The sequence below is a fragment of the Phycodurus eques genome, chromosome 4 (genome assembly GCF_024500275.1).
Source record: "Phycodurus eques isolate BA_2022a chromosome 4, UOR_Pequ_1.1, whole genome shotgun sequence".
Classification (NCBI taxonomy): domain Eukaryota; kingdom Metazoa; phylum Chordata; class Actinopteri; order Syngnathiformes; family Syngnathidae; genus Phycodurus; species Phycodurus eques.
Genome location: NC_084528.1, coordinates 16,555,736 through 16,578,365, shown reverse-complemented (window position 1 = coordinate 16,578,365; position 22,630 = coordinate 16,555,736). Strand labels below are relative to the sequence as shown.

The 22,630-nt window shown below is 39.5% G+C and overlaps 1 protein-coding gene across 2 annotated transcripts in view; it reads right to left on the bottom strand.

The window, feature by feature from the left end:
* Window positions 1-5,073: 5,073 nt before the first annotated feature.
* The window catches only part of bcam (basal cell adhesion molecule (Lutheran blood group)), a 75,748-nt gene continuing 58,191 nt past the window's right edge, over window positions 5,074-22,630 (bottom strand). The window contains exons 7-16 of one of the 2 annotated variants that reach the window (XM_061674260.1): window positions 21,627-21,748; window positions 20,090-20,231; window positions 19,215-19,330; window positions 17,470-17,611; window positions 16,922-17,046; window positions 15,082-15,223; window positions 12,001-12,024; window positions 9,435-9,576; window positions 8,523-8,622; window positions 5,074-7,725 (exon numbers count right to left, since the gene is read on the bottom strand). In XM_061674260.1, the coding sequence (XP_061530244.1) occupies window positions 7,723-7,725; window positions 8,523-8,622; window positions 9,435-9,576; window positions 12,001-12,024; window positions 15,082-15,223; window positions 16,922-17,046; window positions 17,470-17,611; window positions 19,215-19,330; window positions 20,090-20,231; window positions 21,627-21,748 (1,058 nt within the window). In that variant the 3' untranslated portion in view covers window positions 5,074-7,722. The remainder of the gene's footprint in view (window positions 7,726-8,522; window positions 8,623-9,434; window positions 9,577-12,000; window positions 12,025-15,081; window positions 15,224-16,921; window positions 17,047-17,469; window positions 17,612-19,214; window positions 19,331-20,089; window positions 20,232-21,626; window positions 21,749-22,630) is intronic. The other variant, XM_061674261.1, reaches the window with a different exon arrangement.

Sequence of the window (22,630 nt, the reverse complement as noted above, 5' to 3'; positions counted from 1 at the left end):
CGGAATTTTATATTTCACCACAGGATGGCAGTAAACTTGTGGCTGAACTCTCGCGGGGCCGTTTTGCGCATGATCTGTGTTTTGCCCATTTCTAAAATGGCAACTGGAAGTAAGAAAAGGAAAGTTGATAGCGAGGGCCGATGTTTCCAGGACAAATGGAAGTCTGAATATTTTTTTCACTGAGTTTAGAAACAACTGCGTCTGCCTAAATAAAGAGACTGTGGCTGTGTTCAAGGAGTTCAATATAAAGAGGCACGACCAGACGGAACATGCTAATTACGACAAGTTAACTGGGAACGAACGCAGTGAAAAATTGAAGCAACTGGAAGCTGGTTTAACGGCACAGCAACACTTTTTCACAAGGGCCAGTGAGTCGAATGAAAATACAACAAAGGCAAGCTATGAGGTGGCAACGCTGATTGCCAAGCACTGCAAACCTTTTACTGAGGGTGAATTTATTAAAGACTGCGTGATGAAAATGGTGGAGAACATTTGTCATGAGAAAAAGCAACAGTTCGCCAATGTTTTCCTGGCTCGTAGCACTGTGTCACGAAGGATCGAAGAAGTTTCTTCTGATATTAAGAGACAGTTGGACACAAAAGGAGTGGAGATTGAATTTTTTTCGTGAGCCTGTGACGAAAGCACGGATGCATCCGACAGCGCTCAGTTACTGATTTCTTTTAGAGGAGTGGACAGTGAAATGAACATGCGTGAAGAGCTACTTGACCTCCAGAGCCTTAAGGACCAAACAAGAGGGAAATATTTATTTGCTTCTGTTTGTTCCACCGTACATGACATAAAATTAAAGTGGAATAAAATCACGGGGATTATTACGGATGGCGCACCTCCCATGGTTGGCGAGCACAGTGGATTATCAACTCTAGTGTGTCACAAAGTAAAAATGAGAAAATGGACGCCATTTTGTGGGGAAAATATGTTAATGCTCAGACTTGACAATTTACCACCAGTGAGCTACACTTCAACAAGCTAGCTTTATAAAAAAAACTAACCTGGTTCACCCAAAGCATTGCGGCACTTTTGAAAGAGATAAAAAATATATATTCTTACATCTGAAAGGTTATTCCCAGTTCGTGATTCCCTTGTTGTGATTGTACGACTGTGAGCAACAATGTGCAGACATCCTTGTTATTTTTGCTTTCTGACCGTGCCGTCCACAAACATGGACTGCGCCGACACTTTGCCCCCACTAGCTTAGCGTCGCATAGGCACGCAACTCAAAGGGGAGTGTTGTATTTACGATATCTGTGACCAATGCACTCGACTCACTTACTGCCGGTTTCCGGTTTATTAATTATTTTATTATTTAATTTTTTAATAATAATAATTGTATTATTATTATTTTTTAATTAAAGAAGTTGAGAGTACACATAAGGATTCCGCACCAACCAACTGGGACAAGATCTGAAGTGGACCACTTCCCCCGGAGGCGTTGCTGTGGAGGATCAGGCCAGGTCCAGAGGCAGAACCACAAATGGACTCCTCTGCAGGTCGTACGTTAACATTGTACAGCACCACGCTATGTGATAAATGTTGCCCACTTGACATCCATTTCAGCCTGGTCATCCTGAAAGGGGAATCCCTCCATCTGTAGTCTGTTTTTCCTTGCCGAATTGGGGGTTTATATCAGGGGATGTCATTAATCTTTGTCAACTGAAGCCCTTTGAAACTCATTTGTCATCAAGGGCTATTCAAATACACTTGACTTGACGTTAATATTTCTACAGGTGCTCCTGCCATAGGGTTAAGATAAACAATCACAGAAATATTATACAGTATATGTGAAACCAGCTCATTGAAAGGCAGGGTACACTATGGACGAGTCGCCAGTTAATCGCAGGGCACATAATCACATTCTCAACTATGGACAATTTAAAGTCTTGAATAAACCTAACATGCATGCTTTTGAAATTTGGAATGTGTGAACATGGAAACACCACACAGGAGGAAGCTAGGTTCAAACCCAGAAACACAGAACTGCAAGCCAGATGTTTGAACCACTAATTCGCCATGAAACCTCCTTGAAAATCCAATTCCACATAAATAGGTAAGCACATTTGAGCAGAAAAGTTAATTTTAGTGGGCTGTCATATCATATGCGTGGAAAGAGAAGTTCTGAAATGAATGAAGCGAAGATGAGGTAAAATAATGGCTGAACAGCACGTCATCGTGGCACACACAACACAAAATAACACTTTTCCTTTTTGCCACCACACAAAGAACACCACTGAACAAGCAAAACACATTTGACTTTTGGTCAGCAATGTAAAATTCAAACACAAACATTGCATTTGGCTGCCGATTACAGTAGCTCACTACAGTTATCGATACAATCAACGATACAGATCCACCAGGATATAAGAGACACAACAATACACACAGACACGCACAGGATATGAAAGTGTAGGACTGAGGGAGATAAAGACATTTATAAACCAAGCTCTTCCTCATTCTTCTTCTCGCCTTTATTTCCTCAGAGCTCACATTTGTATCAATCAGAGGGCAAAATCCAGATTTATGACATCATAAGACATGCTTCCTTTATCCCACTGTGACTGCGGCTCCTTTTCCGCTCTGCAGTTTTTGCATCCATCCGTCGATTATCGTCTTTACTTTGCTTCCTGCCAGACCGTTAATCTCGCTGCTCTGGTTTTATTTGTTGTGTTGCTCTTTCGTGTGCATGCTGGTTAAGATGAATGATGGCACACACACACACACACACTTGCAACATCACAATCTGTTTGCAAGATGAGCTGGGCTCGCAGGTATTGACTTGGATGCCCGCCGTTTCTGAGACAATTGTTGTCATTCCTCACCAAAGTGGACAGCAATGATTTTAAAATGCATTAATTTAGTGAATATAGTTCTGTTCTGGACCAATTAAGTGAAACTGGGTAGATTGATTGGATCCTGCGGCACACCTAATGATCTCTCACAGGACACTAACGTTCCGTGGCACAGTGGTCGAGAATCACTGCTTTAGTGTCGCTCTGGGCATGTGGTGCATGGAGTGGATTCACCAGCAAACACAAATACTGCCCACATTGACACATTTGCTGAACATTCGACTGTGTACCACGTATCAGAGGTTAACCTTGTGATGCAGTTAGCTAATGCTAATCTGCGTTAACATTGCAGAGCTCCTTACCTGTTGAATTTTCAATGACAGTGCTTCTGTGGAGTTGCCTGAAAATGGCAGATCTTCGCCCAGCCTACCTGCCATGTCATCGGTGGAGAAAATCAGTGCAGAGGTGGAGATATATATATATAATATAAATTAGCATAGCTTGCTCACGGATACATTTTCAGAAGTACACAGCTAACAAAAGATTTACTTGGTTTTGTAATTCCACACATGATGAATGGGAAGGCTCTACACAGACCAAACTAGTATACAGGAAATCAAGAAGTCCTTTTGTTTTTTCCCCCTCTCAATCGATTAAAGCTTGACTACAAGGATTAGACTTGCATCTCGGTTCAACACCCAAACAGGCAAACACAAACCAATGCAAGTCGAATCATAATGGCAGAGGAATTGCATCTAGTGATGGAAATAATATTTCACAGGAATCTTTTTCAGTTTTTTTCCCGATGAGTCGAGGCCTGCAGGAAATCCTTTCAAATTGATCCAATCACAGCTTTCCCTAACTGTGTCTTTGCTGCTTTGCATTGCTGGGAGCCACTGATTGATAACTGCTCTGATGGGAGACACTTTTAATCTGCTAATGGACGGCTAGCCGAAGGCGTCTGAGGGCGAGGACGCTGATGATTCTGCCAAGCGTGGCATAAACAGCATGCTTGATTAATGCCCAGTTTTCAATCTCAATTGGATCAATTGTAATGAGTCATCCTGGTTACTGCAAGTGATCTGTGTGAAGCTGTCTGGTGGTAATTGATGGCTCAGTTGAAATAGTTCGAAAGTAATTTTCTTTCTTGTCATAACAAATCAGGAGAGGAGGGTTTTTACAATAACATATATAGAGGCCAATCCGAATTTCGAGTTGTGTGCCTTTAGTGTAGTACCACGGTTAGGGCTGCAACTAACAGTTATTTTAATAATCGATTCAATTATATTTTTGATTAATTAATGAATCAGATAAAAAAAAAAAAGTTCATCCGTTTAAAATAGGAAATTATTAAAAATTGTAAGTGCAGAAAATTTACAAATATTGATTATGATTCAGTTACTATTTTGGTCCATAACAGCCATCCATCCATTTTCCGTAGTGCTTATCCTCACTAGGGTCGCAGGCGTGCTGGAGCCCATCCCAGCTGACTCTGGGCGAGAGGCGGGGTACACCCTGAACTAGTCGCCAACCAATTGCAGGGCACATATTAACAAACAAGCCTTCGTACTCACATTCACACCTACGGGCAATTTAGAGTCTTCAATTAACCTACCATGCATGTTTTTGGGATGTAGGAGGAAACCTGAGGACCCGGAGAAAACCCACCCAGGCACAGGGAGAACATGCAAACTCCATACAGGCGAGGCTGTATTTGAACGTCCGCCGTGCCGCCTCGGTCCATAACATGTCAGAAAAAAATGTTGATCATTGTTTTTCAAAGTAAAAGCAGATGTTTGCAAATGTTTTCTTTCGATTAAACACAAAGTCAGTCTGCTTTCATGGAGGACTACAGAAATCAGAGAATATTTACTCTTGAGTGGCTGAAAATCCAATGATTTGGACAATTTCACGTTAACCAATGTCTCTAAACAATAAACCGATGATCAGAAAAAGTTGATTAATTTGATAATCAAATAGTTGTTGATTAATCAATTAGTTTTTGGACCTATAAATACGTGACACAACATGGCAAGAAACACTGAGGTCTACTGGAAAAGATGCAGCGTAGTTAACAGCAAAAGGAAGAGGCAGAAAATGTCCTCAACTAACTCCACCACAATGCAAGAGAATTTATGCCTGCGAGTAATGTTGAACAAATGCTTTTTTCTCATTGGGAAAACCATGCGACCGAGAGCAGGCATAAAGGAATACTTAAAAAAGTTAAAAAAAAACAACAAAAAAACAAGTTTAAAATCAATTCAAGTGTGTAGGAGCAGGAACACCTTTTTTTTTTCTTCTTCTACACATGGTCTCTATATCATTGGTTGGTTTGTGACGTATCCCCTGTGATAAACGGGGGTTCACTGTCCAGGCCAAATTCAGAAACTGACTAAAAGTTATGAATCACCCGTGACATGTTTTTTTTCTTTGCTTTTGAATAAAAACAGAAAACGAATAAGTGTTTTTTTTTTCCATTATAAATTCTAAACAGCTGGAACAAAATACAAAAAGATACATCAAAACCCCACAAGAGCGTACCACAAAATATACAGTTTACAGAAGAGAGAAGTAAAGCATGGAGAATCTCATCCAAATAATAATCCTCAAAGAGGAAACAAAAGAAAAGACAACTCAGTAGTCCCAAATTTCACAAATAAAAAGGCAACAAGCACATCATTTTATATAAAACAGTGACTAAAACAAAAAACAGATGCTCCAAGTTTAAGCCTGCCGTGACAGGTTTGCTAACAGTCAAGAACAGTAGACACACATCAGATAGTGGTTTGAGGTGACCCTTTGTATTTTTACGGTAATTCAAGGTCATTAGTTCCAGTGTACAACAAAAGTCAAAAGCCACGTCAAGCCGCTATTGGCGCGCACACAAGATCATAAGACCCCCCCCCCCCCCCCCCCCCCAAAAAAAAATCAGCTCTCAACAATACAACCTCCCTGACTTTCTGCTGTGACATTTTCAAATGATTAATAAAGAAACCCCCAGAAAAAAAGAAAAAAAATTCACTCACTTCCCTTCATCTAACTGCTGGGCCCGAGCGCCTTCAAATTCTGCTCAGACAAGTGATTGTACCAGCATCCTCCCACCCCTTGCCTCTGCAGTTTCACATCATTTTCACTGAAATTGGGCTTTTGAATGGTTTAATCCTTGAAAAAAAAGTCAGCTCAGACACTTAAGCAATCAGTTTCGAACTTGCAGTTCTAAAAATAATCTTAAAAAATAAAAAAGAGAGGAAAGAAGTCAAGGGAAAAAAGTGGACGTACCAAAATTATATACTATATCTATAAATGTGTATGCTGGAAATGGCTTGACTGGCCCTAAAAATCTTAGAATAATAAGAATAAGGTTGGGGAAGTATTTTATAAAGTCCTACGAAGGGCATATTAGGCCAAATCAATCATTTTGAAGGCCTATACTATGAAAATGAGACAGAACTGGCACTAAAATGCCAAAACTGTTTTTCTGTCCTAGGTTTGGGTCGAGCAAGACAGCAAATTTGACTCCACATGGTCACCAACATATAGTTAGATTTTAGATTTTCATGGGGGCTAGATTAAATATCTCTTGTGTCAGCACACATGGCCCAAATTCCCCAACCCTGTTGTAGAAAGTCTGACTAAAAAGATCGATGCTGCAAAAAAATATTTTCTTCCCCTTCTCACTTCCTTGTAGGAGTATTAGGCTGGATTTACACTTAATGGTTCAAGTGACAGAATTATAATTTTTTGCTGTGAAGTAGCACAATTGGGATTCGGCAGCGTTTATATATATAAAACAAATGCATGGAATCGGATATCTTCAGCTTGGAATCAGGCCCCTTCCAATTATGTGGATAAAAATCCAATACGTATTGGATATCACCCTGTGTGCGTGCAGATGGATACAACTCATCAATACAAGCTTGACATCAAGATAAATACATCGTTGATGTATACACACCCGCGTCTACCCAAATGACACACAGAAAAAAACAACAACAAAAAAAACCCACTGAACATCCAAACTACAGCAAAAGCCGAGACAACTAAACATGGTCCAAATATGCAAGATTAGAAGTGTGTCCATCATTAAATTAGGAAAATAATTACAGATGACGGCCAGTGGGGCTAAGGTTAGCCTCATTTACAGTAATCAATGGTGGGAAGAGTTAGTCAAGGACAACTAAATACTATGAATGTTTCATATTTGTATAATTTATGTATTATTCTTTCGCGTTGTCATTTGTGGGGTTATTCTTGTGCAATTTGGGCATCTGTCTGAAATGAACATGGAAACAGACAGTAAAGACAAAGTGAATATCGGCATTAAATCAGAACTGCATACTTGGATTTGCAGTGTGAATCCAGCCATAGTCAGGTGTCCCAATACATTTGAACATGTAGTGTGTACATATATGTATGACGCCATCAAACATTGCTAAAGCAGAGCAGAAATGTAACACAGTGCGCTTGATTTAGAAGCAGACAGTCATGATTATGGAAGTGGGTAAAGAAAGACCGTCGGCAAATTTCACACCCACACTACAGTGATTTGAATTTAAGTGCAGACTCCAAGGCAGAGTAGTCGTAGTGTGAAACTTGAACAATACACAAACGCACAGGGGCATGGTGGCACTATATGAGTTTGCCACAGTTGAATTTTTTTTTTGTAATTTAAAGTATTTTTGAAAGCACACTATTGCACTACTCTGCCAGGGAGCACCCAAAAGCTGTGATTGGTTCAGTAAAGCATCATTCAGTGATGCCATAGTGTAGCATTTTTCAAGGGGGGGGTCAAGGAGAGCTGACACCCCCCCACCCCACCCCTCAAAAAAAAAAAAAGTTTAGCGAATACAAATCGGTCCAGTTTTTTCTTCATAACTGTTGAGCTTCTTCCCTTGGTCCCTCTGTCAGTCTTCATTCATCACTGCAAGAGAACACAGAAGAAAGAGAGAGCGCGGCGTCAATGTCAAAAAGCAACACAAATGTCTCCAAAGTAACAGTGTGACGGCATCGAGGTGGACGTGGTGATGTTATTTTCTTATTTTCTTGAAAAAAACAAGCTGCTCGGATTCAAGACAAGATGCCAAAGGGAGCGTGTCAGGTGGCTGCCAATCACAAAAGACCAGCTATCGAGGGTTTGACAAGACGTCTTACTTGCGCGATGGCATTTTGGAAGCGAGCTGTCGCAACCGCTAAACCGTGGGGACAACGTTCTCAATCTGTCTGAGAGACAGTTGACTGACAAGACAGTTTGCGAAACTGATATGATATCGGTGGATGTTTCCGCCCTGACCACAGCTCATTAAAGTGTTCCTCTTCTATCCGCGAGTAATTGACGACCACCCACTTTTTTTCCATGGCCTGACTAAATGAAGCTTCAACAAAGGTCCTTGCCACCAAGAACAGGTGAGTTTTTCTTCAAATATTGAGGAATAGGTGACAATTACATAGTTGACAAATTCTATCTACAATTCAAAACATTTATTTAAAAAGGGCGGCCCGGTGGGCGACGGGTTAGAGCGTCTGCCTCACAGTTCAATCTGGGGTTCAATCCCCGGCCCCGCTTGTGTGGAATTTGCATGTTCTCCCCGTGAAAAACAAAAGGAAAAATCCCCCAAAATTTGCCAAACTGTTTTCACCTGGTATCAAACGATGACTTAAACCTAGGCTACTACGCCTTTAGGAGCTTCTTAGCATATTAGCCTGTGTCTGTTAGCCCACCTGCTCTGCGGGCGGTCTCTTGTTGAGGAGACCGGCTTCTTCGTTGGCCTTGTCTGTCTTCATCTCCACGACAATGTCATTGTTCACTTCTGTGTCTGCCCTGTAGGGGGAGCAGGAGAGAAAATACTTTACATTAAAAATCTAGACATTAAAAACAACCAGATTATACAGAAAACATCCTCTGAAACAACAATATGAACCTTTATACTGTCGTAACTATGAGCAGTGGTAATATATATATATATATAAATACCTTTTTTTTCAAGCCAAAGACGAGTCAGAAGCTAATGACTAGCACTCGTGCATACAAAACAAGGGGTACTGTAATTTGAGCAGAACATAAGTTGCGTACATTGTGGAGCAACCACATTTCAGGATATACTGGAACGCTATTTGTTGTTACGTTCGTTGTGAGATCACTTTTCTAAGTTACGCTTCATACTTCAATTTATCGGAGACTGTTTACGTGCCGGGCGGCACGATGGACGACCGGTTAGCACATCTGCCTTAAAGTTCTGATGACCGGGGTTCAAATCCCGGCCCCGTGTGGAGTTTGCATGTTCTGCCCGTGCCTGCGTGGGCTTTCTCCGGGTATTACTGTTTCCTTCCACATCCCCAAAACATGCGTGGTAGGTTGATTGAAGACTCTAAATTGCCCGTAGGTGTAAATGTGAGTGCGAATGGTTGTTTATTTATATGTGCCCTGCGATTGGCTGGCGACCCATCAGGGTGTACCCCACCTCTCGCCCAGAGTCTACTGGGATAGGAACCAGCACGCTATTCAGAAAATAGATGGATGGATGTTTTACGTGCCCCAGTTGGGTGCTGCTGTTTTGGTTCGGGCGTATTTCAAAGGGCCGGACCCCCAAGGTATCGCGCGTGGGTTTGAGAAGCACTCTACCAGATACTCACACTTCCTTCTTGTCCTTCTTGCCACAGGGCAGCTTGCTCTTCTTGTTCAGGAAGTAGATGAGGGCCACCAGCAGCAGGAGCAGCAGCACACACACCACCACGGCTATCACCACCCCGCTGGAACCTCCCTGCTGCTGGTCAGCTACAGCGCCGCAATGACGGGGTGGGTGAGGATGGGGATGGAAGAGGTGGAGGTTCAGGAAGAGGTTATGGGGATGGATGGAGGTGGAAATTTGTCATAGTGGAGGAAGAATTTGGAGGGGATGGGAGCGTTTTATTGATTTTGGAAGGGGGGAATCATGAGGCGTTTCATTCACATGGGGAGCGGGGGAGGATGATGATTTTGTTTTGTAGGAGGGTAGGGCAGATGAAAATGAGGATGGGAAGAGGGAAGGGATGGAGGACAGATGGGGATCCAAATGCGGGTGGGTGGGGGAGTAGGAGAGAGAGCGGGGGTAAGTGGGATGTGGAGTTAGTCTTAAATGCAAAAGACTGAAATGTGATGGGACCCAAATAAACGGGACCGGCATATTCACAACAATGAAGCTGCTGACCAGCCACGGCGCAATAACGACATCACCGACCCCGACGTCACCCATGTTTTTATTACTGGACTTGTGGAGACATGACGTTACAATACTATTAACAATTATAACATTTTATTTTTTGCGGTGAGTTACCAACCACGTTGCAAAATTTTGTCATCAAGGATTTTATTTCGAGATAAAGAATAAGTCTGGGGAAGTCTTTGATTCACAACCGAGTTCCGTTCCTACGATGGCGATGTAAGCTGAACTTGTTCTTGAGTCAGAACTTGCCATAGTCTCTGACTAACCGACACTGGCATGCATATTACCGCAATGTCAGTGGATTTTTGTGTTTGTCAGCATGTATGTGAATAGTCTGAATCGCTATTTTGTCACTGTCCAATGAAAGGCATGTACAAGGGGTCCTGAGAGTAGGATGGGGTTGTGTTCGTAAAACACAACTAAACCTGAATTTGGACAGAAGTCGGAATGTGGCACAGTCTATCCCTAACTCAAGCTAACAGCAGTAGTAAAGTCATAATTACAGTAAGTTATTTTTTGTGTGCTCGTGACCACGTATTCTTATACTGCTAGTTCATTGCTCGCCGTTTGCAACCACAAAAAGTCATATGTAGGACTGTTGTAAACTGAGGATCCCGTTTCTCCAATTTTTTTTTAGTTTGCATTTTTGTTTTTATCTGAAAAAGTAACAATGGCAAAAAAATAAAAATAAAAATGTAATAAAATTGGAGATACAGTGAACATCTGCCTATTCGTGGTTCACGATTTACAAATTCACCAATTTGCGTTTTTTGTGCTCTTTCCACAAGGTTGCCCCAAAACCCCAGCTAAAAGGAAAATGGTAATTGGTGTCAAAGACGTATGTTGAAGTGATACATCTCGACTAAGAGACTAACATCTTTGTATGTCAGGGAGGAGCTAAATTTAGCCTGAGTTGTTAGTGGAGGTTACGGTGAGTCTACATCGAATGTACACGTGCATTTGCAGTTAATTTTTTCTCAAATCTAATCATCTTTAAGCCATTATTTTTTTAAGGGTAATGTTGTAAGATGAGTTTAAAATGATATTAATTGTTTTGCGATCATAGTTTTTGGTATATTAATGGTTTAAACTATTAGTATGGGAAATTATTTAGTCGGGGTGTCAATTACTTGTGGCAGGTCTCGGTCCATATCACCATTGCACAGCATGGATTTACTCATGCTTTTTATTGGACAGTGACTTTATGCTCATTCCAGGAACTACCATCTAAAAAAAAAAATTATGTCGCACAAACTTAAAGATGGAAATCTAAAAGACGTAAAAGTCAGATGATGTTATGGATCTCTACGCAAGACGTCTGTCCCCACAGCAGCAGTAATACAAGCATGCGTACACAAACAGCTTTTGTCAAAACACGACTACACTAAATCGTATGTGCACAGAGACACGGTTAAAACACACACACAAACACACACACACGCACACACACACGTGGACAAACAGCCCGTGAGTGAAGTTAGCGGTTACAGACCTGACTTAAGCACAGGGTTTCCAGAGAGCAGCACTTTGAGAGAAAGAAAGTTGCTCAGTCCAGTAGCTTAGCAAAGCAAGCACCGCAACGCACACACAAACGGCGAGAAAAAAAGAGAACGAGCGTGCAAATACAGGCCGAAAGGAGACACACAGAGAGTGGAAAGGAAGGGATAGAATAGAATAGAATCCTTTATTGTCCCCTGAGGGCCACAAAAAACGTGTCGCAGCATCAACAAAATATCTGACAGACATTACAAAGGTGACAAGAAAAGAAGAAGAACAATATACAATATCCACAGTGTTTGGTAGCAAGAGGGCTAATGTACAAGATTGCAGTGCAGTGGTGTGTGTGTGTGTGTCTGTGTGTGTGTATGATGAAGGGAAGGGGACAGGTGGGTGAAGAAGGAAGGCGTTTGGGAGGGTGTACTAAAATGACATGGTCTGTACAACAAAGAGTCCTGAGAGCAGGAGGGACAAGAGGAGGAGGAGGGAGAAGGCTCTACCTCTGTTGGCGGAGTTGTCAATAGCTGCAAAAGCAGGAAAAGAAGAAGAGACTAGTGAAAAAAAAATGAAAAAATCATCAGGATTGTGTGGCTCCATCTGGATTTAGTTGATTTTTGTTTTTTTACCCATAAATGTAATGCGCTGAAATTAATAGAAGGTCAGCATTTGTTTTTACATTCATATTTCTGAAAATAAACTGCATGGTCTGCTTTCAAAAAGGCAAATTTTGCATGAAAAGTACAATGTTAACTCATTCCTTCCTTTGCATATTTCTTTTAATTGTAAATGCAAAAAGGAGAAAAAAAATGAGTGATGGTGGTGCAGGAAAAAACAAAAACAGGATCGTGTGCTTTCCTTAGAATTTAGTGGTGAAAAATGTAACGCAATATGCTGAAATTAGGAGGAAGAATCTTAATTTTCTTAATTCATTCAAAAATAAATTGCATGAGAATTGCATTATTTTTTTTAAGTAAGGTGGATTTTATATTAAAACTAATGCACTGAATTTAGTCAATTGTTTTTTGCTGAAAAAGCTTGTTTTTATAAACAACTGCAAAAAGGTCAGGATTGTGTTTTCATCACAAATAGGATTATTTCTTTTTCTTTTTTATAAAAAAAAGTAATGCGCTGAACTTAATAGAAAGTCAGCAATTTTGACAAACAAAAAATTAAATGAATGAATGAATGAAAATCCTATTAATGAAAATAACATGCCTGATTTATTTTTTTTGACATTCTGTATGAAAAGTAATTAAGTGAAATTTGTGGAAAGTGAACTACAGGCGGGTTTGTTATCATGATATAATAATTAAAAGCAGTTCAAGCGCATTATATATCATTCTGAAAAAATCCGTTGGACTGTTTAATTTTTCACAATTTATTTTGAAAAAGTGGAAATCCTCACAAGAATTCATTCTGATTTTGACCAAAGATAATGTACTTTAATTAGTAGAAACATGAAAAATAGTGGGCCTTTCTGAAAAAACCTTTCAGCTATTTATTGTGCAGTGCTTCTGCCATGTTTGTAGCATGTGTTGCACCATTTATTTTATTTTAGTTCTAGAAAAGGTGGAAACTCTAATCCGGATTTTGTATGAAAGTTAATGCACTGAAATGAGTAGCAAATCAACAAGGATGTATTAGGTCTAGGGTTGGGCATCGAGAGTCAAGAACCGATTGGAACCGGGACTAACGTTCCAGTTCTCTCGGAATCCTTTAAATTTAAAATTTGCGGTTCCCAGTTTTGATGGCGAAAACCAGCGAAGAACCGGCGAAAACCAATGAACAAGAACATGCACAAAGTCATGCTTGTGCCCAACGGCGGCGAACAAAAGTGTGTCTTTGTTAAAATGATTGACCAGTCTCCTCAGTGTAACACTTGGAATAAGATCATATTGTGCAAGGAGGGTTTCACGATGTGTAGCGTCTGACGGACTCCAAGTCTCAGCCTACACCGCGCGCAGCATCAGTGAAGTCAACTCTGTCAAAATCTCCCATGCCGTATAAAGTTACTTTTTGTGCCAAAATGCTGAGTTCCGGTGCGTACCCTTCAAAATAAAAGGCTACAAGCTTAAAACACGAAGTCAAGTTAAAACTTGCACATATAAACCATTTGAGGTAATAAAACAGTCCCAAATAACAATTTTAACAATGCTATATTTAACTATTAGCTGAAACATTAATTAATAAATATTAAGTCAAGAGGGTTAGTTCCACACACATTGCCTTTTAGTTCACAGGTTTGATATTGATAATGGTAATAAAGAACCCCGAGTCAAATGTTCATTTTAGTCTATGCAGCGGGCTGTTAAGAAAATAGATGTTCATAATTTGTACACCCTTTATTTAAACCATGTAATATTTTTTGACCTGTCCCTCTGAAAGAACCGGAACCGAGAATCGTTTGGAACCGGAATCGAACTAAGGATCCGGAATCGGGACCAGATTCGCTCCAATTTCAAACGATGCCCAACCGTAATTAGGTCTAAAGTTGTTGTTTTCCCCCGCGAGACTTCAGGGAGGTTTTGCTCTTAAACTTATGCATTGTGACACATTTTGGCCTTACATAAAATAGTTCAAGTCATTTTATTACTTATGAATATAAACTATTTCCTATTGATTTTTTGTGTTGTCCATAAAAAAATATTGCAAATGTTGCGTTATGTAAACTAGAGATGAAAGTCATCACTTAACCATACTTCATGTTTGTGTGCTAAAATTAGTTGAAATAAGATGTGTGGGTGAGTATGACATACTGTATATAAAAAGTGGAAACGAGTGTACAGCGGACCCCTATAGTCATGGTTCGGCACTCACAGATTTACCTATTTTTTTCTTCCCCCGATGGCAGGGAACCAACCCCCGTTTTTCGTGCAAAACGCTTATTGGCAGTATATTCCCGCTCATTCAATATTTTTTTTGGTTAAAAAGAAAATAACTAGTGAGATTTTTTTCTCAATGCAATTTTAATTTTCGTCAATTATTGGAGGATTTTCGCTATTTGCGGTCGGTCCTGGTCCCTATCCGCTGTATAGTATTTGCCTGTTATGTCGCTGCGGTGTTATTACTGTATATTTAATACACTTGCTAAGGAGAGGTGTTTGCAAATTCAAAAACAATTACAAATATAGAATAAAAATAACATTTACAATTACAACTTTTTGAACACATATTTCCTACGTTTTAAACTTTAAATTTGCTGAATTTGACCCACAACTTATGAGGAGAGTAAAACGTTTGTAAGTTGTGTTACCCCCCCCCCCAAAAGTTGACTTTGCTCAATTTTAATGTCAGCTACTTCATATTGCATTGTATTAGCGGAGCGAAAAAAAAAAAGAAAAAAAAAAGCTGCATCAGTCCAGTATTTTGTGCTGAACTAATGAAATGGGCAAAATGCACATTAATGCTGGACCAACATCATACTTTTGTGTTAATTTAATAAAACGGAATTGTGTGAAACCAGTCCACATTGAAAAAAAAAAAAAACAACAACAAAAAAATGTGTGATGAAGACATTCTTTCTGCAAGACAGAAGGCGTGGTCACTTTTGAAATAGAGATTTTTTAAAAATTGTGACCGACCTCTTTTGAGAGATACAGCGAAGGTCTTGCTGTCGGTGCCGTGCTCGTTGGCCACCTCACAGGTCACGCCGTCCTTCATGACAGCGGCGGTGGCCGGCAGGGTGACGGTGTTCACCACCTTGTTACCCTCCACCATCACCGACTGAGGGATGGACATACACAACTATGTCACATACAAGCAAACGTCGCCTCGAAATGACAAACGTTTTGACACACTATGTTGTTGCACTAGTGAAAGTAATTATTAGTTTTTCCATTTCTTTTTTAATTGAAAACTCAAATCCAAAAACTCTTTTCATGTTTTAATAGTGCAGCCATCAGCATTTGCAGATGAAACGGTGGAGCATAAAGGAGGTTTCATTATAGTTTTATTATTTCACTTGATGTCACGCCAAGCTGCCTCCCGCCTACGGGGGCTTTTGTTTTTAACTGCAGTGCATTAATAGCTAAATAGTGCAAGTAAAACACAAATTTCCTTCCCTGTGCGAGCACACCGAACCTCTCTGATGTTCTATGGATCTGTTTTAATAGGTTTACTTCTGCAATGGCTAATAATAATTTTGTTATTGTTATCATCACAATTTTACAGTGCTTGCTTGAAATTCGAACCTTGTACATTTTTTAGTTCTACCAATACAGAGGTGCCTTAACTTTTTGGTTTAATCTGTTCCATGACCAAGCTCATAATTTAATTTAACCAAATCCATCTTCCCCTTTGAAATTAACTGAAACGCCATTTCTCTCCCCCCACCCCCACCCCCCAAAAAAACACTTTTTTGTTTTTAATGAATACAAATAAAATTGTATTGTATAATACAATATCATAATGTAACATAATAAAACATTAAAAAAGAATGGCAATAAACTGACTTGTTTTATAGTGTAGGAAGAACAGTCCATTTACCTTGATTCAAACTTTGCAGATGATTATGACCTAGATGACTGAGAATTTACACAGACATATATTTCTTTGAGGGAAAAAAAGTATATATATTTTATAGATTTATTTTCCAAGAAAATCCCCAGATTTAAAAAAACGAAGACAAAAAAACAGATTTTAAAAGTATTTTTTCAAGAAAAGAAATCGGATCCTTACAAGAATAAAAATTTATTTTTAAAAATAAAATATATTTTTAAGAACAAAAAGTATTTATTTTTACAACAAAGTCATATTTTTGATAAAGAAGTATATTTTTTAAAAATAATATATTCTTAATTTTATTTTAAGATAAAAGTTTTATTTGTGGTAATTTTTTACTTTTTATATTTTTCAACCAATCCCCCACCCCCTACATATTTGTCAATAAAATAAATATTGTTTGAGAAGAAAATTTGCAATCTCAGGAGGATAACACTTTCTTTAGCGCTTGTTCTCATTAATTACAATCACTGCCATTGACGAATTTAGAAGTCAAATATCCATGTTAACTGGAAAGGCTGGCGGTAAATGAGGTCGCTGATGAGCTGGAGCCTAGCCCAACTGACTTTGGGCAAGAGGTGGAGTACACCCTGACTGCTCAGCATTCAATCTCAGGGGAGAAAAATTTCTTTTTCAACTCATATTTTTCAGAAAAAATAACCTGTGATTTGAGAATAAAGTCATAATTGTATACAGGGAAGTGAAGAAAGCTATCAAAGGAGCAGAGTGTCGCTCTCATGGGCCATTGACCAACTTTGTGTGAACAAAGGACTTCAATTTGGAGCTTCAGTGACTGCTGTCGTGAATTTGGTTCCATCTGTTTATGCAATTTGACTTGAAGGAACACTGAGTAAAGATGTAGACTGCTACAATTATCATTCACGAACGAGCTGGCTAAGTACCAATGTCTGACACTTTTACCTCTTTTCCTGAGGGCTTCCAGGTGAACTGAGGGGCAGGGGAGCCATAGGCGGAGCACCTCAGGGATACCACATCTCCTTCCTTGGACACCTCCCCGCCGACTGGCGTATCGATCATTGGCTTTCCTGTGGAGGAAGGAAGAGGGCATAAACAAAATGATTCCATCCCGCGTTGGGCGTAAACCAACAAGGTGGAAAGCAACACCCTCGCTTTGCCGTTTCCTCCAACTGTGCTGTGTCCTTCCTGAACAAAGTCAGAGCCAGCTAACATGCATTGTTAGCATCCTGTTGCCGTGCAGAAGCCGGGAAAAATTGGGGAAAAATAGCTTTTTAAAGATAGCTGATTGTGGGTGAGAGGCAGATGCACCAGTCAATAGTAGGGTGCATGTACAGACAAACAACCACACACACACACACACACACACATTCACACCTATGGACAATTACAGACTTCAATGAACCTAACTTGCATGTGTATACAGTGTGTCCAATAGGTCTTTTGGTATCTTTATGTTATGAAGTCATGCCAGTGTCAGTGTACTGTTGTACCTTTGATGGTGAGGGCTGTGCTAGCCTGGTCTGTCAGTCCCGGGACTGACGGCACGGCTCCAACGCACATGTACTCGCCGCCTTTCTCGTAGGAGTCGGCTTTTATTGAGAGCGTCCCATCCTGAGAGAGAACCTCGGAACCCTGCGGAGATGATAACACCGATAATGTAAGCCGTACATTGCATTCAGGAGGACACTTCATGAGGTACATCCATCCATCCAGTTTCTATAGCATTTGTCCTCAGTATAGGGACAGCTGAATAAAATGATATTTTCCCCAGGAAAACAAATCATATTTAAAAAAAATTAAATAATTAAAGGGGAAAAACATCCTTTTGTTTTCTGTAGAGCTTTTCCTATTTAGGGCATGGGGGAGCTGGAGCCTATTCCAGATGCTAGGCGAGCGCCTTCGCCAATATTTGAAACTCAAATTCGAGAACTGCCATGGTAACCACTAGTCCATCGTGTTCCCCTGATTAGGTACAACTAAAATAAAAGTTTGATTGAGGTATTAGCAATATGTTTAATATTGTGGTTGTAGTTTGCACTGCATCATATAAAGTTCTTTGTAATATTTTGGTTATTCATCACACGCCCCCTATATTGAATCTCAGTTGACTGTGCACGTGTACCTAATGTCGTAGGCCGTCAGGATATGAGAAAGCAAAAGTGCAGCTTTCACACACACAAACAGTGATAACAAATGACAGTCACTTGGCCGTTGCGAACGCACAATTTTCTCATGGAAATTGCGCCGCATAAGAAACAACAATAGGAGGGTTTTCTTCCTATAAAGCAGTCGCTCATGCCAGGAAGACACAACAGAATATTCAAAAGGCTCGACAACAACGGAGAAACATTCTTTGCATGACAAGTGGAAGGTATCAAACGACACAAGCGCAGCTTTGTGTCAGCAAATCGCAATAAGCGCTGAGATGAGATTGACAGGATAAGAATAAAGTTGCTATGATTATTTTAAGTGGAATGTCTTTTTTGGATCATGATTAATTTTTCTTAAACATTTTATTTCAAGAAAATACATATTTGATATTTTTTCAGAATTAAAAAAAATAAAGAATCTTGTTTAAAAGAAAACATTTTGTATCTATTTTTTGAGAAAAAAAATCGTCATATAGGAAAATAGTTTTATTTTCTCAGATTAAAGCAAAAACATATATTTTAAGAATTGTTTGATAATTTCTCAAGAAAATAAATCTCTTAAATCTTAAAGGAATGTCTGTCCGTTTTTATAGCGCTTGTCTTTATTACTGCAACAAAACTGCAACTGTGAGTGAGTGCTAAAATGGGACTGATAGGATGAGAATGAAGTGATTCAAATGTTTTTCAAATGGAAAAACCTTTTCAGCAAGAAAGGAAATCACAGTCCATGAGAATAGTCTTATATTTTTAGGATAAAACCTCTTTTTCTAAATTGTCTCTTCAAACCAAAATGTCTTTCTGTGTCTTTTCAGGCTTGGGCTCTTGAGACTTTTTTGCGAGTCTTAGTTGTGATAGACATGTTCACCAAATTTAATGTTGCTATATATTACTGGCTTCGGGGGCTAAATTTCCAAAGCGCAAGGGTCACTCCTGCTTTGCACCTGGTGCTGGGTTCCCAAAATGAAATTTCACATAAAATACTACTCCAAATGTCAAATTATGACTTCCCTGGTAATAGGGGGTGAGAGTCCTCAAATAACAAGTCCTGGTAAAGGGACAATGCAAGGAAAAAACACTCATCTCACCTTTTTCCATTGCACCGTATGTGGTGCAGAGGCTTTGGTCTTACACTGCCACTCCACACTGTCTCCAAGCATGACAACCTGAGGCTTCGCTGGAGTCACACTCATTGGATCAATGTCTGACATGGAGAGAGAGAAAAAAATCAATTAAGAACTTTGGCGAGCAAGTAATAAAGCTCTTAAGAGGGTTACACAAAGAGGAATATTTCGAAGTACAAAGCTAATGCCCTTTCTCTGAAGTTTAGACCATTTTGTGCTGAGGCCGTTCCGCACAATTTGGAGGTTATCTCCCCTTAATGTGTTTGATAGGCACAAATTAGGATGACTTTAAAGTGACGCCTGAACCGTGAACAATCCGACCGGACGGTCAGACTCTTTAGTCCTTTCCATGCATAAAGCGCGGTACACACATACCAATAATTTGGCCGAATTTGAGCCTTTTTCCTCCCTATCAAAGTCAGCAAAGGCTCGATTATCAGATGTGTCTGTAAGATTATCCTGAGCGATTATCCTTCAGTGTGGGGTATGTTAATAAAGAATTTTCCTCCCTGATCTTCTCAGTAAATAGTCGAGGTAGATAATCACAAATGTTAATCTACTTGTAGTTCAATATTTACAATTGCAAATCCTCGTTAGTGTGATCAAAACTGAATTGGGCCAAGTCAGACTCTGTTATGGTGACACGAAACAGAAAGATAGCCAATCAAGTGGAGTACACACAAGCAGATTATTGTACCAAATTTTAGCATTTTCTATGACTTCCAAGCAAAGTCAGCAAAGGCCCTATCATCGAATGCCTCTGGAAGATTATCCTGTGGTGGGAGTTGTGTTAAGAGTGTTTTTCCCCTGTGTCTACCCTGCTTTAGCGGTTCACTCACAGTGTACGCTGAGGTTGATCTCGCCTGTCAGGTCGGCGTCGAGGTTGTCGAAGTCGATGGCCCTGCATTTGTACATACCGGCGTCGGTGCGCTTGGTGGATTTCAACATCAGGAGGCCGCCCTGGCCAGCGATGGCCTTGCCCTGGAGAGGGAGAAATTATACATTTGTGTGGATGACAAATCTAATTATACAGGTGTACCTTGACTTACAAGTTTAATTTGCTCCACGACCAAGCTTATAAATCAATTTACTTGTGTACCAAATCAATTTAACCCATTAAAATGAAGTGAAATGCCATTAATCCGTTCCAGCTCACCAACATTTTAACATTTTAATTTTTTTCAGTTTTTAATTAAGAAAAAAGGACTGTATTGTATAGAATATAATAAAATTAAATGTAAAGAAATAAACAGTGCAATTATGTACATAGAGTATTTGTGTGGCTTAAGGGGTGTGGCTTAGTACCTAGTGTAGTGAGTGATGTCAGGAGCTGGAGTTGGGTTGGTGGTGAGTTAGTCTGCGTGTGTGCGTCCGAGCGTGAGTTGTGGCCCACAGCAGCTCCTAACAAGTGTTCTCATTTTGTATTAATCATTGCGACTGTGGCTCTACCTTCCCCACAGGCCAGGGTATTCACTTCACTTTAGCATCAGTGTATCTGAAGCTTGCTTGTAACAAAAAAATTGGCTTGCAACACACAGGAAAAAAAAAAAAGAATAATATTTTTTTGTTGGACAGCAACCAGATCTGATTTGACTTTATAGGGCACTGGGGCAGGTGCACTTGTAATTCTGCCTTGCAACAAGTACATACACAAGTTGATACATTGCTATGCCTGCTACATGACACATTGCCGGTAAACAAAAATCATGTACTCTATCTTTAAATTCTAGGGAGGTTATTTTGTATCTGAAAAAAAAAAAACTTTTTTTTTGTATTTTAAAAAACAAATACTTTTTTTTCCCAGATAAAATTTGAAAAACAAAGTCTCAAAATCTGAAGATGAGCCTTTTGTTGGACAGCAACCATATGTGAATTTTTTTCATAGGACATTTGGCAGCTGTAATTGTGCCCCACAAATTCTCTCGAACAAAAAGTTCCTGTGTTGCCATTCCTGCTACACGACACATCTAACAAAAAAAGCATGCCTCTTCACACTCTTAGGAGTCATTTTACCTAAAAACACACCAAAGACACATTTTCTGGGTGTATTGGATCCAAATAAAAAAAACAAAAATACTTGTCTTTGTTTTTTTTAAATAGATTACTAAAATAAATAAATAAATAAACAAACAAATAAACTCAAAATAAAACAAACTCAAAATTTGAAGATGTATTTTTTGTTGAAAAGCAACAATATGTGAATTTTCTTCATTGGGGCTGGCATAATTGTGCATAAATTCTGTATAGCACCAAGGGAACACGAGTTGATGCGTTGCTATCATAACAAAAAGCATGAATTTACAAATTGTTTTGAGCAATAACAACAAAAACGTGTTCCCGTTTGATGTTTATTCAACACAACTTTTTTCAACATACGTCTTTGAAGAAGTCAAACTCTGGCTGAGGGTTTCCGTCCGTCTCGCACTTCATGGTGACGTTGTCGCCCTCTTTGACAGCTCCGGCATTGAGAAGGGTAAATGTCGCCGACTCCGAAGGGTCTAGATGGACAAGGACAGACATTGGGAGGGAACAGGTGAGAATTCCTATATTGGGTGAGTTTCCACTGCCAGACTGTATGTCATCAATGGGAGACGTACAAAGCATTCCACAAGCACTTTCCCAGTGACTCCTCTTTCCTCATCTAATGCTCAGCATTTTTCGTCTTCTGTGGTGGAGTACTGACCGTGACGCCACCAAAGAATCGGCTAAATGACATTTAGGAGCTGGAAGAAAATTTACTTAAAACCAAAACCCTAATAACAACATGTGGCTTAAAATAGCTAGTACTGACATTGGGAAAAAAACTATATAAAACTATATAGTACAGGTTAAAGAGTTATTCTTTATTCTATTCTATATTTCCATTTGATTCCCAAAAAGAGCCACAAGCTGTTAGGTAGTATTCCTCAAACATGCTACGCATAGCATCTTGAGCTAACATAATGAGACTACTTTAAGAACAGGATGAAAATAATTGTATTCATTTTATTCACATTTTACCCATTGATTTGTGTTACTTTTATTTGATTCCACAAAAATAGTCACAAGCTGCTAGCCTGCAATCCAGAAACATGCTAAACATACCCTCTTGAACTAACTTGATGAGACTATTTTAGTTGTAGGATAAAAATGTTAATTTGATTAGTTTTTATTCCCATTTTAGTTATTTTAATTTGTGTTATGTTTTATTTAATTCCACTAAAAGAGCTACAAGCCGTTATGTAGCATTTTAAAAGGTGTTTTTAGGATTCCCACATAGTTTCCAGGCAGGACACGCCCTACTCGAATATTACTGGCTCTTGGACATGCGCGCTTGCACTATGATTGGCTGTTGTATCCCAGTAGAACACGCCCTACTGCTTCTAGACAGGTAAAGAAAT